This window comes from Lissotriton helveticus, chromosome 2_1 (assembly GCF_964261635.1).
Source record: "Lissotriton helveticus chromosome 2_1, aLisHel1.1, whole genome shotgun sequence".
Taxonomy (NCBI): Eukaryota; Metazoa; Chordata; class Amphibia; order Caudata; family Salamandridae; genus Lissotriton; species Lissotriton helveticus.
The window spans coordinates 1604864068-1604880328 of NC_136059.1; the positions used below are offsets into that span (position 1 = coordinate 1604864068).

A 16261-nucleotide genomic window follows, 5' to 3' on the forward strand; every position below is an offset into this window, starting at 1 on the left:
CGCAAACTCACAGGCCAACGGGGCGCCCCACGCCGACTTTCAGCATTGTTGGATGGCCACACCAGTGCGGCAACTTACTAGACACCACCTCGGTGCCATCCGGATCTTGGCGCGTTGTGCTGCCTTCGGCCTATTCGCACATCGGTCCGCTACTGACGCAAACTCACAGGCCAACGGGGCGCCCCACGCCGACTTTCAGCATTGTTGGATAGCCACACCAGTGCGGCAACTTACTAGACACCACCTCGGTGCCATCCGGATCTTGGCGCGTTGTGCTGCCTTCGGCCTATTCGCACATCGGTCCGCTACTGACGCAAACTCACAGGCCAACGGGGCGCCCCACGCCGACTTTCAGCATTGTAGGATGGCCACACCAGTGCTGCAACTTGCTGGACACCACCTCGGTGCCATCCGGATCTTGGCGCGTTGTGTTGCCTTCGGCCTATTCGCACATCGGTCCGCTACTGACGCCGCCTCACGTGCCAACGTATTTTCTCCGCATTTTACACCCTATGCCGCATAACAGGTCATGTGACTTGTTTATAAAACTTTTCATTGGTTCATTTTACTTTTGGTTTCCTAATGATGGAAGGCTTGATCATGTGACCTAAAAACAACACTTTTCATAGGATGAAAACTTTTTTTTTTCCCAAACGATGAAAGCCCCACCTTGTTTCTGGATGTTTCAGACTGAAGCTGGCGTCAGCATGAGAGCACCACCATCTCGTGGCTCCGTCGTGGTCATTCCGCGAGCAATCATGGCAGCCGCTCCCCACCAGAAGCCTGCAGGAGTCGGAGCCCCCAAAACTTTTGATGAATTCTCAAGGCGGAGGGGACGCTTTCGAGAATGGGGTCCAAGACCTAGCAGACAAGCGTCCGATTTCCAAGGTGTCCCAGGGCCATTTCAATGGACCAGGCCCAAAAAGGAAACAGCCTGCCGCCATTTTGAGAGTCCTGTGACAGCCGCCTATCGCTGCACCGCAAGAGTGGGCGCAACTCAGCTGAATTGCGGCTTTTGACACAGTGGACCAAAAACGGACGGAATGGCAACTGAAACGGTAAAGGGGCGCCCCACTACAACAGATGACACTCCACCTGGAGAGGCCCGTTCACGCCGCCTCCCCCGGGGCGCTCCACGCCGTTATTCGGAGCAGCATTGTAGGATACCAAAACCAGTGCGGCAACTTACTGGACATCACCTTGGTGCCATCGTTCTGCTGCCTTGGAACTATTCGCGCAACAGTTTGCTACTGATGACCCACCCCCCGCGACGCCCCATGCCGTTATTTGCTGGGTGGCAACTTACTAGACATCACTTTCGTGTCATTTAGATTTCGGCGCGTTCTGCTGCCTTGGAACTATTCGCACAACAGTTTGCTACTGATGACCCACCCCCCGCGACGCCCCACGCCGGAAATCTGGACGTTGTGCTGCGTTGGGACTATTCGCACAGCCGACCGCTACTTCGTTGTTTTTCCCTAAAAATGTTTATATGTTATTACTATTTTTGTTTTCTTGTATATATTTATAAATTATTAAAGTTTTATAATCTTACTACTTTGTCGGAGTGCTATATATTTTTAATGTGACACATAATTGTAAAAACTTTGATGTACAAACAGTCATCCCTGGAATCTTCCGCTTCAGGCTCGGTCCCCTCCCCAATCACAATACAGGATGGTTTTCAGATAATAGCAACGCTTCTGCTGTGACGGATCTCATCGAGTGTGGGCCTTGATCTACTATAACTCCTTTGAAGAGGGGTGATTCTTTACAGCTGTGGCCATAAACTACATCTGCAGGGCTAGCTGATACCCTAGGACCAGCCTGGACAATCGGACACAGAGGAAAAGGAGTGTCAGAGGGTGCGGTAGTGAATAGGGCGAAAGGGAGGTGTCGGGCGGGCACAGGGTGTGATTCTCAGGGAACAGCAGCGCAGATGGGGGAGGTTTATTACCCATGCATAAGACAGAGAGCGGGGGTGACCACTGCCTGGGGGAGATGCTTGCGAGGGTGGGGAGCCATGCTAAGGATCGACAGCGTGCACAGAGTGGGTCTGGTCAAGGCATCTAAAATGGCTGCCGTGCACGACAAAAGTGTGGCATTTGAAAAAAGACAAGATGGCGCAGACAATGTTTTTCAACACTTCCTGATTTCCTTCGAATCGAACGTTAACAGATGTTGGGGCATATTACCAAAGTTAAGCGATATTTATCCCTAACGATGCTTAGCAACGATTTTTTTACCGTCAGAAATCATCGCAGATAAACCTTGCTATTATCAAGGTTTATCGGAAATACGATAAAAAACGACCGCAATGCATTAATATCGCTGAAAACTCAGCGATATTCATGCATTACCGAGCTAATGCTCTTAGCCATGTTATCCACCTCCCATTGGATAACATGGCTAAGAACTGCTCAGGGCAGGTGGTAGCTTTTGGAGATATTCGCCCTTATCTCGAATATTTCCAAAAGTTGATAATAGGAGATAGCGATGTTAGCGACTGTTTCCAGTCGCTAACATCTTGGCATGCCCACTTTGCATGTCATTAGTGATAAATATCACTCACATGCAAAGTGGGGCCCAAGATGGTCGCTATCTTCTACTAGCCGTCGCTAACTGGTGTTAGCAACAGCTAGGTAATACACATATAATTTTATCTCCGCGAAGCGGAGCGCTGTTACAGATATATATCTTGTTTCTGAACGTTAATTTCTCAAAATGCACTGAAGCACATATATTGAGACCTAGCAAAGGCACATCGGGCTACCAGTCCCTACAATTTTGCCAAGTTTCGTGCAAATCCATTCAGCTGTTCGATCCTACCGAGAGACAAGATGGCGGCCGCTACGGACTGTTTGGAATGTTTACAGACACCGGAGAGCCAATCAGCTTCGCTTCGCAAAGCTCCGTAACGCGAAAAGTACGCGAAGCGGTGCGCTGTTACAGATATATACCTTTTTTTGAACGTTAATTTCTCAAAATCCACTGGAGCACATATATTGAGATCTAGCAAAGGCACATCGGGCTACCAGTCCCTACAATTTTGCCAAGTTTCGTGCAAATCCATTCAGCTGTTCGATTATTATTATTTTTATTTTTTTTTGCCCCGCGGGGCCCTTTTAAAACCTCCACATCAAACCTAGGGGGTGAGCGACAATGTACTATGCCCCCTTATGGTCATTTGCCCCTTCGCTTTGGCCTCCTCTTGTCTCTCGATCCTACCGAGAGACAAGATGGCGGCCGCTACGGACTGTTTGGAATGTTGACAGACGCCGGAGAACCAATCAGCTTCGCTTCACAAAGCTCCGTTGCGCGAAAAGTACGCGTAGCGGAGCGCTGCCCAGTCCGCTGTTACAGATATATATCTTTTTTTGAACATTAATTTCTCAAAATCCACTGAAGCACATATATTGAGACCTACAAAAGGCACATCGGGCTACCAGTCCCTACAATTTTGCCAAGTTTCGTGCAAATCCATTCAGCCGTTCGGGCTAAAAGTGAGGCCAACCGCCCTATGGAAATTAACATGGGAAAAACGCGTTTTGGGACCCCCCTTTTTTCTCGGCCCCCCCTTGACGAACCCCCCCAAAATTTTCAGGGGCTGCTCAGAAACAAAATGTGCCATTTTCCTGAAAATTTCAGCCAATTCCGTCCACAAACGCCAAAGTTATTAGACATAGAATTTTCAAAAAACCCATAGAGAAAAAATCCTAACTATATATACCTACTGGCGACCGCCAGTAGGTAATATCTATATCTATATCTATATATATATATATATCTATATATATATATATATATATATATATATATATATATATATATATATATACACGTTTATATATATATATAGATAGATAGATAGATATTTATACATATTAATGCATATTTATATATATATATATATTCATTATTTATATATATATATATATATTCTACAAATATATATATTATGTTTATATATATATATTTTAATTACCCTTTCACCCTAAAAACGAATCCCACCCTGGTCCCTTAAAATACCCCAGCACCCCAAAATCCTAACCTACCCGTACTCCTTAAAATACCCCAGCACCCTTAAACACTAACCCATCGTGACCCTAAAAATACACCCTGCGCCCAAAAACCCAAACCTATCCCTGAACCCTAAAAATACCCCTGTACCCCAAAACTCAAAGCTATCCCTGAACCCTAAAAATACCCCTGTACCCCAAAACCCATACCTATTCCTGAACCTTAAAAATACCCCTGTACCCCAAAACCCAAACGTAGCCCTGAACCCTAAAAATACCCCTGTACCCCAAAACCCACACCTACACCTGAACCCTAAAAATATCCCTGTATCCCAAAACCCAAACCTAGCCCTGAACCCTAAATATACCCCTGTACACCAAACCTAGCCCTGAACCCTAAAAATACCCCTGTACCCCTAAACCTAGCCCTGAACCCTAAAAATACCCCTGTACCCCAAAACCCAAACCTAGCCCTGAACCCTAAAAATACCACTGTACTTCATAACCCACCCTGAACCCTAATAAACCCCCCTACACCCCAAAACCTAAACTAACCCTGAACCCTAAAAAGATCTCCTGCACCCCAAAATCGAAATAACCCCATAACCCTAAAAATACCCAAGAACCCCAAACCAACCCTTAAAATACCCCATAACCCCTAAAACATATACCCCAACACCCCCAACTAAAACTATATACTTTCCTTAAACTTAAATATTAAAAACATATGCTTTTACCATTCATGCTTTTACAACGAATTTCGTTGTAAAAGCATGCGTGGTAAAAGCATATAAGATATAATAGCTTGCGTTATTATAAAATTGCGTAGTAATAGTACATTCGTTGTAATGGTATGCGGAGTGAAGGTATGCGGAATTAAAGTTGTGTCATAAAGGTGTTTTACCATACTACATTTAGTGGTGTTCGCCAAGTACACGTCTGCCATTGAGACGTAGCGATGGGCGTGCGCAGGAGGGTTCCTAACATCTATGTCAAATTGTTCTCGTAACCAGCTAGAGTGATTTGGGTGTTTTTACGTTTAACTGTAGGAGGCTGTGGTTTTATTTTGTAGTTCTTTCAATCTGTAGGGAACAATTGTGAATTGCAATGAAAAATATCTTGCATCATTGAGTTGCTTAACTAGTGTCTTGTATGCTCCGCCAATGTAGCATTCCCTCGGATGCTGGAGACACTCCTGGCCATTGCTCTGCCACTGCCTATGCAACTCTAACTGCAGTCTTTTGAGAACATTTTATTTGTATTTAACTTTGCCTCTATTCTGTGGTGCAACAATTTTAGAATGGATCACAGCCCAAAAGGGCATGCCGTTTATAAGCATCCTTACTCAATAACTAAAAAAAAGGGGAGCTGAGTTAACAGTAAAGGTTGTTTCATAGAAATTAGAAATCTAAAATCATCCTGGACACCATACTGTACTCCTGGTGTAAAACGACTCTGATGTTTTCTTTGTGCCCTTCGCTTTTGTTGTTCCTCGTAATAAGGGTGCTTACTTTGTATAAAAAAAGTATGTGCAGAGTACCAAACTTTTTCTCAGGATCCTGTCACCAGAGTTGCTGCGTGCAAATATTAATTATTCTTAGTATTGGATTTACTCCGTGCCTCCTTTCCATCACCTTACAGGCCTCGAAAAATCTACTGCCTCGAGCTGGCAAAGAACAATGTTTATTCAGAAAGTGAATGAGCAATAAAGATGCCTTTAAAACACCTCCCTATCTTGTCTTATGTGCTGTGCATTAAAAACAGAGGTCAGATTCTTTCTTCTTACAAATTGCTGCTTATTTTATCTTGGAGATTATTACTGTTTACTTTTTTTCTCACTGCAAGGTTAGAGGATTTTCTAAAGTGCACTGTCTGACAATCCTTGAGAAAGCCTAAAGGTTGTCATGTTTTCTTCTAACGCACTCCGTATATAAATAGCTTGAAAATGAACAATTATGAAAGCACTTTTGTTTTTCTAATTCAGAAGTGTGATGGAAACAAAGATTTTATTAGGATCAAAACAAATCAGGACTTTGCTTGGTTATGTGTAAATGATAAATATTTGAACATAATCGGATGGGTATGCCCAGACGTGGGTCCCGTGCTCTCCATGCCACTGGATTCAAGCTATCCTGGCTGAAGAGGGGGGAAACCATGAAACAGGTCCGAAGATGCTTGTTTTCAGTCCAGGGAGAACCTGGCTTGGCAGTTCGGGCTGAGCTGTTCCCATGAGGCACAGGGTCAAGACTGATTTGCATATGGCTGGGTTCAAACTGGAATGTCATGGTGAGCAAAAAAACTATGGATTTAGGCCCAGATCTCTGTACTCGGTGAATGTATGACATTGTTCTGCATTCTGTCCATCAACTGTTGTTTTTGCATTTGTCACCCGAGTGGTCCCGTATGCCCAGACGTGGGTCCCATGCTCTCCATGCCACTGGAATCAAGCTTTCCTGGCTGAAACCGGTCCTAGGATGCTTGTTTCCAGTCCAGGGAGAACCTGGCTTGGGAGTTCGGATCAAGACTGATTTGCATATGGCTGGGTTCAAAGTGAAAGGGCATGGTGAGCAAAAAAACGACGGATTAAGGCCCAGATCTCTGTACTGGGGTGAATGTATGACATTGTTCTGCATTCTGTCCATCAACTGTTGTTTCTGCATATTATAAATATTTGCAGAAACCTATTTCCAAACATTGTTTCTTTGCTATATAGTTTTTCCAGTAAAACATCAGTGAGACATTTTGTCACTATTTCAATGGGAAATGTGCTGACTGTATGTGACAGGTCACTTTCACATCATGCTTTAGAAATATAGTATTTAAAATTGAGAATTTTTAAGCATGAACTGAAAAACATTCCCGATCCTGATTACAATTGACAATGCAATTAGTGAACTAGGAGGCAAGTCAGGGGTCATGTGTAGCCTATATATGGGCGTGATTCACATTATACATGGAGATAAAGATTAATCTATTAAATCAAACAGAGGAGTCTTTTTTGTACAAAAGACATGTTGAGCCAAAATATTTGAAGTTGTTCTCATATGTGATAGCAGATAGGTGAAATAAATTATTTGGAGAAGATCACAATTTAAGACCAGTTTATGGGTCGAGCATTACAGGTAGGTCAAGTAGATTATTCAAGTCACTAGACCTGCAGGTCTGGTCAATTTTTATGTTTTTTTTAGACCTGCCTTACACTTCCTGTCTCTTTATCACACTCTTGCAAGTTCTTTCCCATTTCTGCTTTCTACATTTCTCTCTGTTTTTTTCTGTTTATATCTTCTAACGTCTTTCTTCTCTGTCGGACTTTCTCCATCTTACTCTGGCCCAAAATAATGATGAAAACTGGGACCGGTCATCAAGCAAGAGTATTAGTAGTCACCACCTACAATCATCTTCGCTGCGCTCCAATGTGAGTCCTGTGCAGTCAAACCATTTTTCTCTTAAAGCCAGTCAAGGTATAACCTACAGTTTCCAATGGAATCCCTTTTTGATGAGGGGTAACTACCACTTTCCTGAAAAGTGCTATCACCAAACTTGAAAGTAATACTGCTATTGAGAATATCTTGAAGTAGATGATCGAATATGCTGACTTACTGTCCCATAAGGCACCCGAGGGTACATTTTGGTCCTACCAAAAGTCTTTCATAGCTAAAACAAATTTTGGGCTATGTAATGGACCATCAATTTGTTGTTAATTTCACGCAGCACATTTTAAGTGGCCTTAGTATGGTTTTGGGCTAAACAGGACGCACAGTGATATTAATTAATAATGGCAAAAAAATCAACCCTTTTACGTTATTGATTTCTAATTCAAGTCTGCAATATTAAATTATCTACATTTATCTACAGTTTTTGAAGACATTTTAAATGGTGTGTCAGTGGATGTCATTGAAACTATTCTGTCCCTAACAAAGGTGGTGATAAGTCTTGCAGTCTATGAGGGCTACGGACAGGTACGCTCTGGAGTAAAATGTCGCATTGGGCCAAACTGAGAAGTACTTATTCAATAATTATGTTTTTTTTAAATGACTTTGCACTCTTAAGTCTTTTTCCTTCCAGAGCAAGGAAGCCTAAACCATTGATTAAAGATATTAGAACAAAGGGCCAAAACGTACGTCTACACTGTTTCAAGCACTAACCATAGGCCATGCCCCAGTGTTGCTACACTACAGCTTTAGAAATTTCTATTCATAAGGGTACAGTCCAGTCCTGTCCAAGACCAATGATAACTCCGGTAGGTTGTGTGGATCTAGAAAGAGTACATATACTCGGGAGGCATCTGTTTATACTTTCTCTACGGTTCCACACCTTTTTTTGTGGAGTTTCAAGGACCAGCGCATTACATACAACATGTTTCTTACGCTAGGAGACTCATTAATCTGCTGCGGTGTCTGTACTTGGCGTGTGTGCATCAAAGAAACATATTCTGTGTTATAGGGGCATGTGTGGCAGGTTGTATGCTTTGTGGGAGCAGGGCTTCGCTGTTTTTATGGTGGTGGAGTTGTATACTGCTGCAGGATCACATATGGCGAAGGTTCTCCTGATATCCACGTTAGTAAGTTTATTGTCTAAGATATACCGTTCAATAGTCGTTTATTTTCAGATGTCACTTAAATGCGAATGGATTATCCAAACACGGGTTATTATTACTCAACTGATAGAAGCAATTGGAAATGTCTCAGAAGGATAAATTTGCATTAAATATAGGCTTACCCCCATCAAATATATTGCTACAGTTGCGTCAATAAACTCTCGATAAGACACGCTCAAGACACTTCATCAGGGATGTATACACCTTGATTAGACACCCACAATTCGGTGCCTTTTTTAAATTCAAATTTGTTGTTGCACCAATGGAAAAATTGAGTTAGGTGCGTATGTCACAGCCATTGGTGTGTGTTTCAGCAGTTTTCCTACAGCAGGTAATCATAAAAGGCCACAGAACACTATAAACCATAAGCCGAAGAGGTGAGAAGATTGTCTCGAATCCCTGTGCTCATGTGAGAACTAGCGCCGCGAGGCCAGTGTTCTAGCAACCCTTGCAGCATTTGCAGAAATAATCTCTCCGTGTCTAGTTTTTGTCACTTTTTTTATGCTACACTGTATATTTATTCGCTCACCGTTGGAGAATCCGGCTTCCACTTTTCTTTTAGAAATGGTATAAGACATTAATAAACGCGTTAATGTCTAGCAATTACAAATGTGGCACTGCAAATACGATGAGTCATTATCGCCTTGTAATAATTTGCAAAGACATAATGAGATGTCTTCATTTCCTGAACTTGTTTTCCACGATTAGTCTTAGTGAGTTGTCATTAATGGCACCTTTCCTCTGACACAATGGTTAAAATGCCAGTGGCGATGTTCTGTGTCGAAAGGGGCATTATTGACAGTCCTTATGACGTGAACGAAGGAAGCAGTAGAACACGCTTGCTGATAATATACAGAGGACAACGTGGTTTGGAAGAAGGCACGTGTTGAAGCAATTAGGTCTAGCTTCAGGCATCCACACTAATGTCATCTTCTCTCCACCCCGCAACGTGTGTGTGAAACCCACTCAGCGCCACAGTCGCTCCACATGTCACCTGTGTTCTGACTGCAATTTGCTTTAACGCGGTTTGGTAGATGTAAGACGGCTATGTTTAGCTGTAGACTCTTTATGGACGTTAGTGACCCTCGGTAGTCATTTATTTCGAGGTTTGGCAGAGTGCTGAGTGTTGTCTTTCTGGGATACCAGAAGCCTTCATTATGATTGTCTCAAAGTTGGCCCAGAAAAGGCTGCTCCTCTCCATCCCTAAGAGTGACCTTGATCAAGGGGGTGCAAGCCGCTCTGGAGTACCAGAAACACCTGTTCTGTCTCATTGATTTATTCTTGGTTCTTCTCTTGTATGGCTCACCAAGCCTTTCTAGATGTCTGGTGTATGTTTTGGGAGGGCTGTGGTCCTGATAACTATCACCAGGATGCCTCCTGATCAAAACCAGTTGGGTCCTAATATGGATGCTGTAGAGGAAAAAGTGGGGTAATACTTGGAAGAAAGTCCTTCTTCAATATGTATGCCTGTGTGGGAGTCAGCCACACTTAGGCCCCTTGTCCATGTTCACCTTATGGCTGGGTGTACAAATCTAACATGCTGAGGTAGGTTGAAGGGTGACTAGGGCAGACGAATGATAACCCAGCTCTAGGCATATGTGAAGAAGGGGGCTCAGCTGCACAGCTAGGTGATTTGTTGTGCATGTGTGTGAATAGGTGCTTGTGTCACCCTGATGAATACAGGGCACTCTGTGTGAATGTTGCTGTTTATCAGAGGTGTGGTAAGAATGGGAGCGCATGTCCTCTACGGGAGTGTAAAGGTCTGTGGTACTCTGGGGTATAATGTGCTGAAAGCGCAAGTTGGGGATTTGTTGTTGATATTTGAGGCCCTGGAACTCTATGCTGATGGACTTGTATGACAGGATTCTGTAGCTCCTGTCTGCACAGGTTGTATTTGTGCAGGGCTATACACATTTTAAGATAAAGATGCTCTTAGTAGAAGGGAAGGGGGAAAATAGATTTTTGGAGGAAATTAATTTCTCTTAATAGGGAAATTGGTGTTTCAGTTAAGTAACCTGCTCATATAGGTGTTAAAATATTATTTTGAGTCCATCATAACCTTTCCTTTGTAAACGTGAGCTATTTATAACTTGATTCGTCTACAAGCAGCTGCGCATCTCAGGGGCATCCTAACAGCAGATGGTGACACATTGTGGCAAGTCCACAGATATTGGTTTTAAGCTCCTGCACTAGCCAAGACCTTTTAATTTTACTAATATTATAATTCAATGTAATTACGTGGGGAAGCTTTCAGCTAGACCCGGAACAGCTTACAGTCATGGGGTACTGGGTCAACCCACTTCAGCCGCTGGCTAGCTTCATTGTGAGTGACGCCATTCTACCCTTTCATAAGGGGCACATTGACACTCAAATTAGTTCCCTTAAGTGCCAGGGGCAATGTGTGATTTCAATGAACAAAAAATAATTTTGCTTTTATTTACTACTTTTTCTAGATTAGCGAGAAGCCAAAATCACACCCAACCATAGATTTTTTGCCAAAACCATGAGAAAAGAAAGCAAGTATTACCAAAGGCAAAAGGCTAGTGGCCTTCACCAAACTTATTGGCCTTGACAATGCTTGATCAGATTTTGCAGCCACAGCGTAAACTTATTTTAACAACTCATTTGCATAGCGGGAAGTAGCCAACAAAAGTGCCCCTTTTGCCTCGAATGGGAACCCAACTCTCAACAGAGTTGGTGGGATCTTGCTTGATACCACTGTTTAGTATTTTTATGGGATTTTGATGTAGATATTCAGTAAATACAATAAATCAGGCTTCTCTAACAAGGAGCTCATGAGCTACTGGTAGCTCTCCAGCTACCTGTAAGTAGTATCCTGAGTGAAGCCCAGCATACTAAATGAGAAGCTATTCCTTGGCTGAATTATTATATGCATATCAAAACTCAAAAGTGTGTATTGAAGATGAAAATGTGTATATTTTCAAAACACATAAGCTGATGTTTGAAGAAAAATGATTACATTTCCACAATATATTTAAAGCTGAGATTTGAGTGATGTATCGTGTAGCGCTGTGAAGACTTATTACTAATATTATTACTTGGTGCTAGGGGCATAGCTTCTATGAATGTTATATATTACCCAGATAGAGGCGTTTTACATTGACAAAGTGTTTTTTGCATTACTGCTGGCAACCAAGCCTGATGCACTGAAATGATCAGTGCTGGTAATCTTGCAAATGGTGGCAACTAATATAAATTTGCATGATGTGGTCACAATATTAGTAGCTCAGGATGATTTTTACTGAACATAAGTAGCTCTTATTATTGTAAAGGTTGGAGATACCTGCAATAAATGTTAATGTTTTCATTTGAATTAGTGTATGTTGCAGACACATTTATTCATACAAAGTAACACTGATGAATGCTTGATTTGCAAGAGGAAGGGAGGGTATTAAATGCAATTAAAGAAAAGCAATTGTTACATTAATAAAGAATGTAGCAGCAAAAATATATCACATGTGATACTTTAAAAATTAAAAATAAACTTTTCACTGTCTTAAAGAAGCCCGATATGGTAAGAGCCCTGTGAGGAACATTTCAGTAAGGTAGTCTGAGCATTACGCCTCTTTATAATATCACCATGTTGTGAGATATATTTTCTTATTACTGTAATTCACAATATTCTTTCAGTTCTCTTACCATGTATCATTGGATAGGCGAGCATCATGAAGAACAGCAGCTGAGGTGACCACATGGCTGTGAAATAATGCCTGGTGGTACCTCTAGAATGGACTTCTCAAGATGGAATGAGAGCGGTTCCCTTTGACTCTTCAGGCTCCTCCCTGGCAGATCTGGTATTTACATCCCAAGACATAAAATCAAACAAATGTACAAACAGCAAAAGAGCCACGGCTTGCAACCTAAAAAAGAAAGAGAAAAAAGACATGTAAGTAACCCAGCTCATATGTCCAAGGCATTTACCTGATTGAACATTTAATTCTTTTATTTTTAAAAAAGTTTGTTAAGACACTTTTCTAAAAATACAAGTTTATCAAATACCTTTTCTGGGCAGTTATATTTTACAAGACACTTAAGAATATTAGTAATGACCAGTTGGGCAAAACGTTGATTCAATCATACTTAACAAGGTTTAATACTAAGGTTTGGTTGGTTGTAAGCATGTGTACATGAAAGCGAAAAATAAGCATGTGGATCATTTTTATTTGATAATATGTAATAGGTATGCAGGCAAGAATAAATTAAGTCTATGGGCATAAGTCTTGGTAAAAATTAGGAAATGGCAAAAAGCATAAACTTTGATTGTGTTTGTACATAACGCACAAACTTGTGGAAACACTTGGACCTTCGCAACAACCGTTGCCAATGTACATATGAACAAGATACGCCAATATAAGTATGCAATTCATGTAGAACGATGCACTAGAAAACTTTACCTAACACAATTTATGAAGAATATGAAGAATGCCAATGTAATGCAGCGATTTGGTTAGACGAATACTGACATTTTAACAGTTTGTAACATATCTAATATGGCACTCCTTCCTACATGTATGTTATGAAAATCTGATTGTTTAGTGTTCTCCCACACATTTACTGGCTGGTACATTTGGGTGTAATTTAGGTGCTCTGATAGGTGTAACAACTGTATTCCTGAAGGTCTGTAAGGTCCACAATTTGGACCACTGGGTAAGTGTACTCCTATATCTATTTTGATGTCTGTTGCCACGCCCAGGGCCCTCCCCCTAGTGTGTCCGCGTTTTATGCCAATTGTGAATGTGCATGTGGGAAATGTAGTCTTTTGTAGTGTAGATTGTGCATATGTATCCCTTAAATATGTAAATAAAAGTAAATAGCCAAGATTACAAGATAATTCAATATTAAATATCCAACATCTAAATTGCACCTCTGTGTTCTTTTGAGAATCGTGTGTAGTTTATGCTTTCATGCATTGAGGCGTTTTTTCTTCTGTGCTTTCGTTTTTGAAGAGAATAATACAATATTTTAATTAGCCCAGGAGAGTCAAAAAGGCCTGATTCACACCACTTTTTTCCCCTTGATCAATTGTGTGTTAACCCCGGAAATTCCAGAAAAATTCACAAGTCAGGAGTAAGATACAAATGCGTTACTTGCATCAATGGGGCGTTCCAAGGGTGGTGCATGGGTGTTCCAAATCACCTACCCATCATGGGTTTTGACGCAAATCTCTACAAAGAATTGTCGCGAGGGATTTCTGCACAATCTGCACCTCCCTGAGGCAGCTGTAATGAGGAGAAATTTCCTCATTTCTCCTCCTTGTTTCCTCTTTGCATGTATACTGCATTCTACAGCAAATATACAAAGAGAGAAATGCTTAAGACATAGTTTTTGTGCAGGGAGGGGCCACTTCTCTGCTGAACCCAACACAGACATCCTTACACTATGGTGCACGGGTGGCTCTGTTGGCACATGGCAGCCAAAAGTGTGCCGCGCAGGGCGAGAGCAGAACTGCAACGCATCTTATTTGATATTTTCTGAAACGCATCTTAGTTAATATGATGCAGTCCTCCTCTCTCCCATTCACGAAGCGCAGCCACTTTACTTGCTGCTGCGTTACGCGAACTCTTTGTAAATCTGGCCCTGCTTTTTAAAGAAAAGGTGGATTTGTAGACTACAGCCAGTGTCCAGTGACATGTGTCTACTTCTGAGTGAAATATATGGAAATAAGATAACACATTTGGTGAATTTTATTTTCATTTTTTTTAAATTTTATTTTCCATTTTTGCATAAAGAAAGAAATAAAAACAAATAACAACAATGAGACTGCAATATGAGAACATGAAATGACAATTTGGATGATTCTGCAAAAAGAGGACAATTCAATAACACATTTGGTGAATTTGAAAAGCTGACCTGTGTAAGTCCCTTTGATATTTACAAATCACTCGACCTTTGGGTCCTTGATTAGTCTTGTCACTCGCTCTCCCAGATTATGCCCAATGACTATGTATGATTATGCCCAATGACTGTGTTTTCATTTGCAGCTCATGCTTCCAGAAGCTCATCAAAATCTGAGCTGATGCAGGGTGACATGTTCTCACGTTTACAAACTAATATAAACAACTTGGGACCACCCAACAGATTGTTTATTCCCTTAATCCTCTTAACATGAGTGGCCAAGGGCTCAATAGTTTACTTCATGTTATGTTCCTAGTGTTGCAATCAAAGGCTGCACTACCATTTTATTAGGTCCCACAGCAGACAGGAGGCACTCCTATATTTATTTTGTTAGCACTGATAAGAAAATTTGTAAAGTTGTTAGACATCTCATCGTAGTGTCCTCTTGCAAACTTTATGCCTATTAAATGGGTGTTTGAAGCAGGTGAGTGTGTGAGTATCACAATAGAAAGACACAGAAAGATCAACGTTCTGCATAAAACATGCACACTGATTCATTAGAATGCCTGGGGTAGGAGACATTACAGCTCATACAGTTTTATCCTTGGTCACATTGCAGGGTTGACCCTTTCTCCCCACCTTAGCCCTTCAGCAAACTCCGGTTTGGTAATTACAAGACAGGAGTATTGACGAGCAGGGGGATTTATAGAAAGCAACAAGCACTGGCAAAACTAATAGGTTTGACATGCACCTGGGCACTGACAAAAGCAGTAAAAGGATGTCTGTTGCAGTACATTTATAAAATGGAATGCTTTGTGTATACAGTACATGGATGAGATACATAATTGCATGTGCGATGATAGAGTTTACTTTTCAGGTGTAAAATAGTCCTTTGTGTAAAGCAACGGTGACGGTAAAATAAGCCCAAACAGCCAATAGAAAGAAGGTGAAACTAAAGTACACGTGTGGGCTTATTCAAAAATGTAATTGACTAAGTCTTAAGCCAATGGCTAAGGGTTCATTAGCATACGAAGCCAATGGCGGAAGGAGTCTTTAACTATGCGGATGACTTGCAGATCATCTTCCCACTCAACTCCCCCAATGCAATAGACAATTTTCACTCCGCCATGCTCCACATTCAAGACTGGATGAACTCCAACCAATTGAAGCTAAACCCCGGGAAAACTGAGCTTCTTCTCCCAGGTTCTAGCCCTTCCTCTTGGGGTACCCAGTTCTGGCCTCACGCACTGGGACCCCCGCCGGCCCCCTCCACTTCTGTAAAAAGCCTCGGCGTAATAATTGACGCCGACCTTTCTCTCCGACCTCATATTAGCTCCGTGATCTCATCCTGCTCCTTCCAGCTTAGAAAGATCCGGAAGGTCAGTCATCTGCTTCCCACCCCTGCTTTGACTCAGGTCATCATCTCTCTTGTGCTCTCCCGCTTGGATTTTTCCAACAGCATCTATCACGGACTTCCCAAAACTCTCCTTCACCGTCTTCAGGTGATCCAAAACCAGGCAGCCCGGATCATTTTTAAATCCCCAAAATGGCAATCTGCCAGACCTATGATGCACAAACTTCACTGGTTACCAATTGAACAAAGGGTGGCCTTCAAGCTGGGCTGTCTCACATACAAAGCCCTCAATTGCCCCTGCCCTGCCTTCCTGACCTCTCTGATCACCCCCTACTGTCCAAACCGCAACCTCCGCTCTATTCATCTTAAATCTCTTACCACACCCAAAATTAGAACTAACAAATTTGGTGGACGTAGGTTTGCCTTTTTGGCTCC

At 42.0% G+C, this 16261-nt stretch overlaps 1 protein-coding gene and 1 long non-coding RNA gene across 10 annotated transcripts in view; one reads left to right on the top strand and one right to left on the bottom strand.

Annotated features, from left to right (window-relative positions):
- The window catches only part of ADGRL3 (adhesion G protein-coupled receptor L3), a 777598-nt gene extending 765184 nt beyond the window's left edge, over positions 1–12414 (bottom strand). For 8 of the 9 annotated variants that reach the window (XM_078676564.1, XM_078676569.1, XM_078676568.1 and 5 more), the window contains exon 1: positions 12277–12409. In XM_078676564.1, the coding sequence (XP_078532690.1) occupies positions 12277–12331 (55 nt within the window). In that variant the 5' untranslated portion in view covers positions 12332–12409. Of the gene's footprint in view, positions 1–12276 lie in introns of all 9 variants that reach the window. The other variant, XM_078676566.1, reaches the window with a different exon arrangement.
- Positions 1–16261, top strand: part of LOC144818801 (uncharacterized) — a 136119-nt gene that overhangs the window by 29499 nt on the left and 90359 nt on the right. Inside the window, exon 2 of the long non-coding RNA XR_013607162.1 lies at positions 12268–12523. This is a non-coding gene — a long non-coding RNA (uncharacterized LOC144818801). The remainder of the gene's footprint in view (positions 1–12267; positions 12524–16261) is intronic.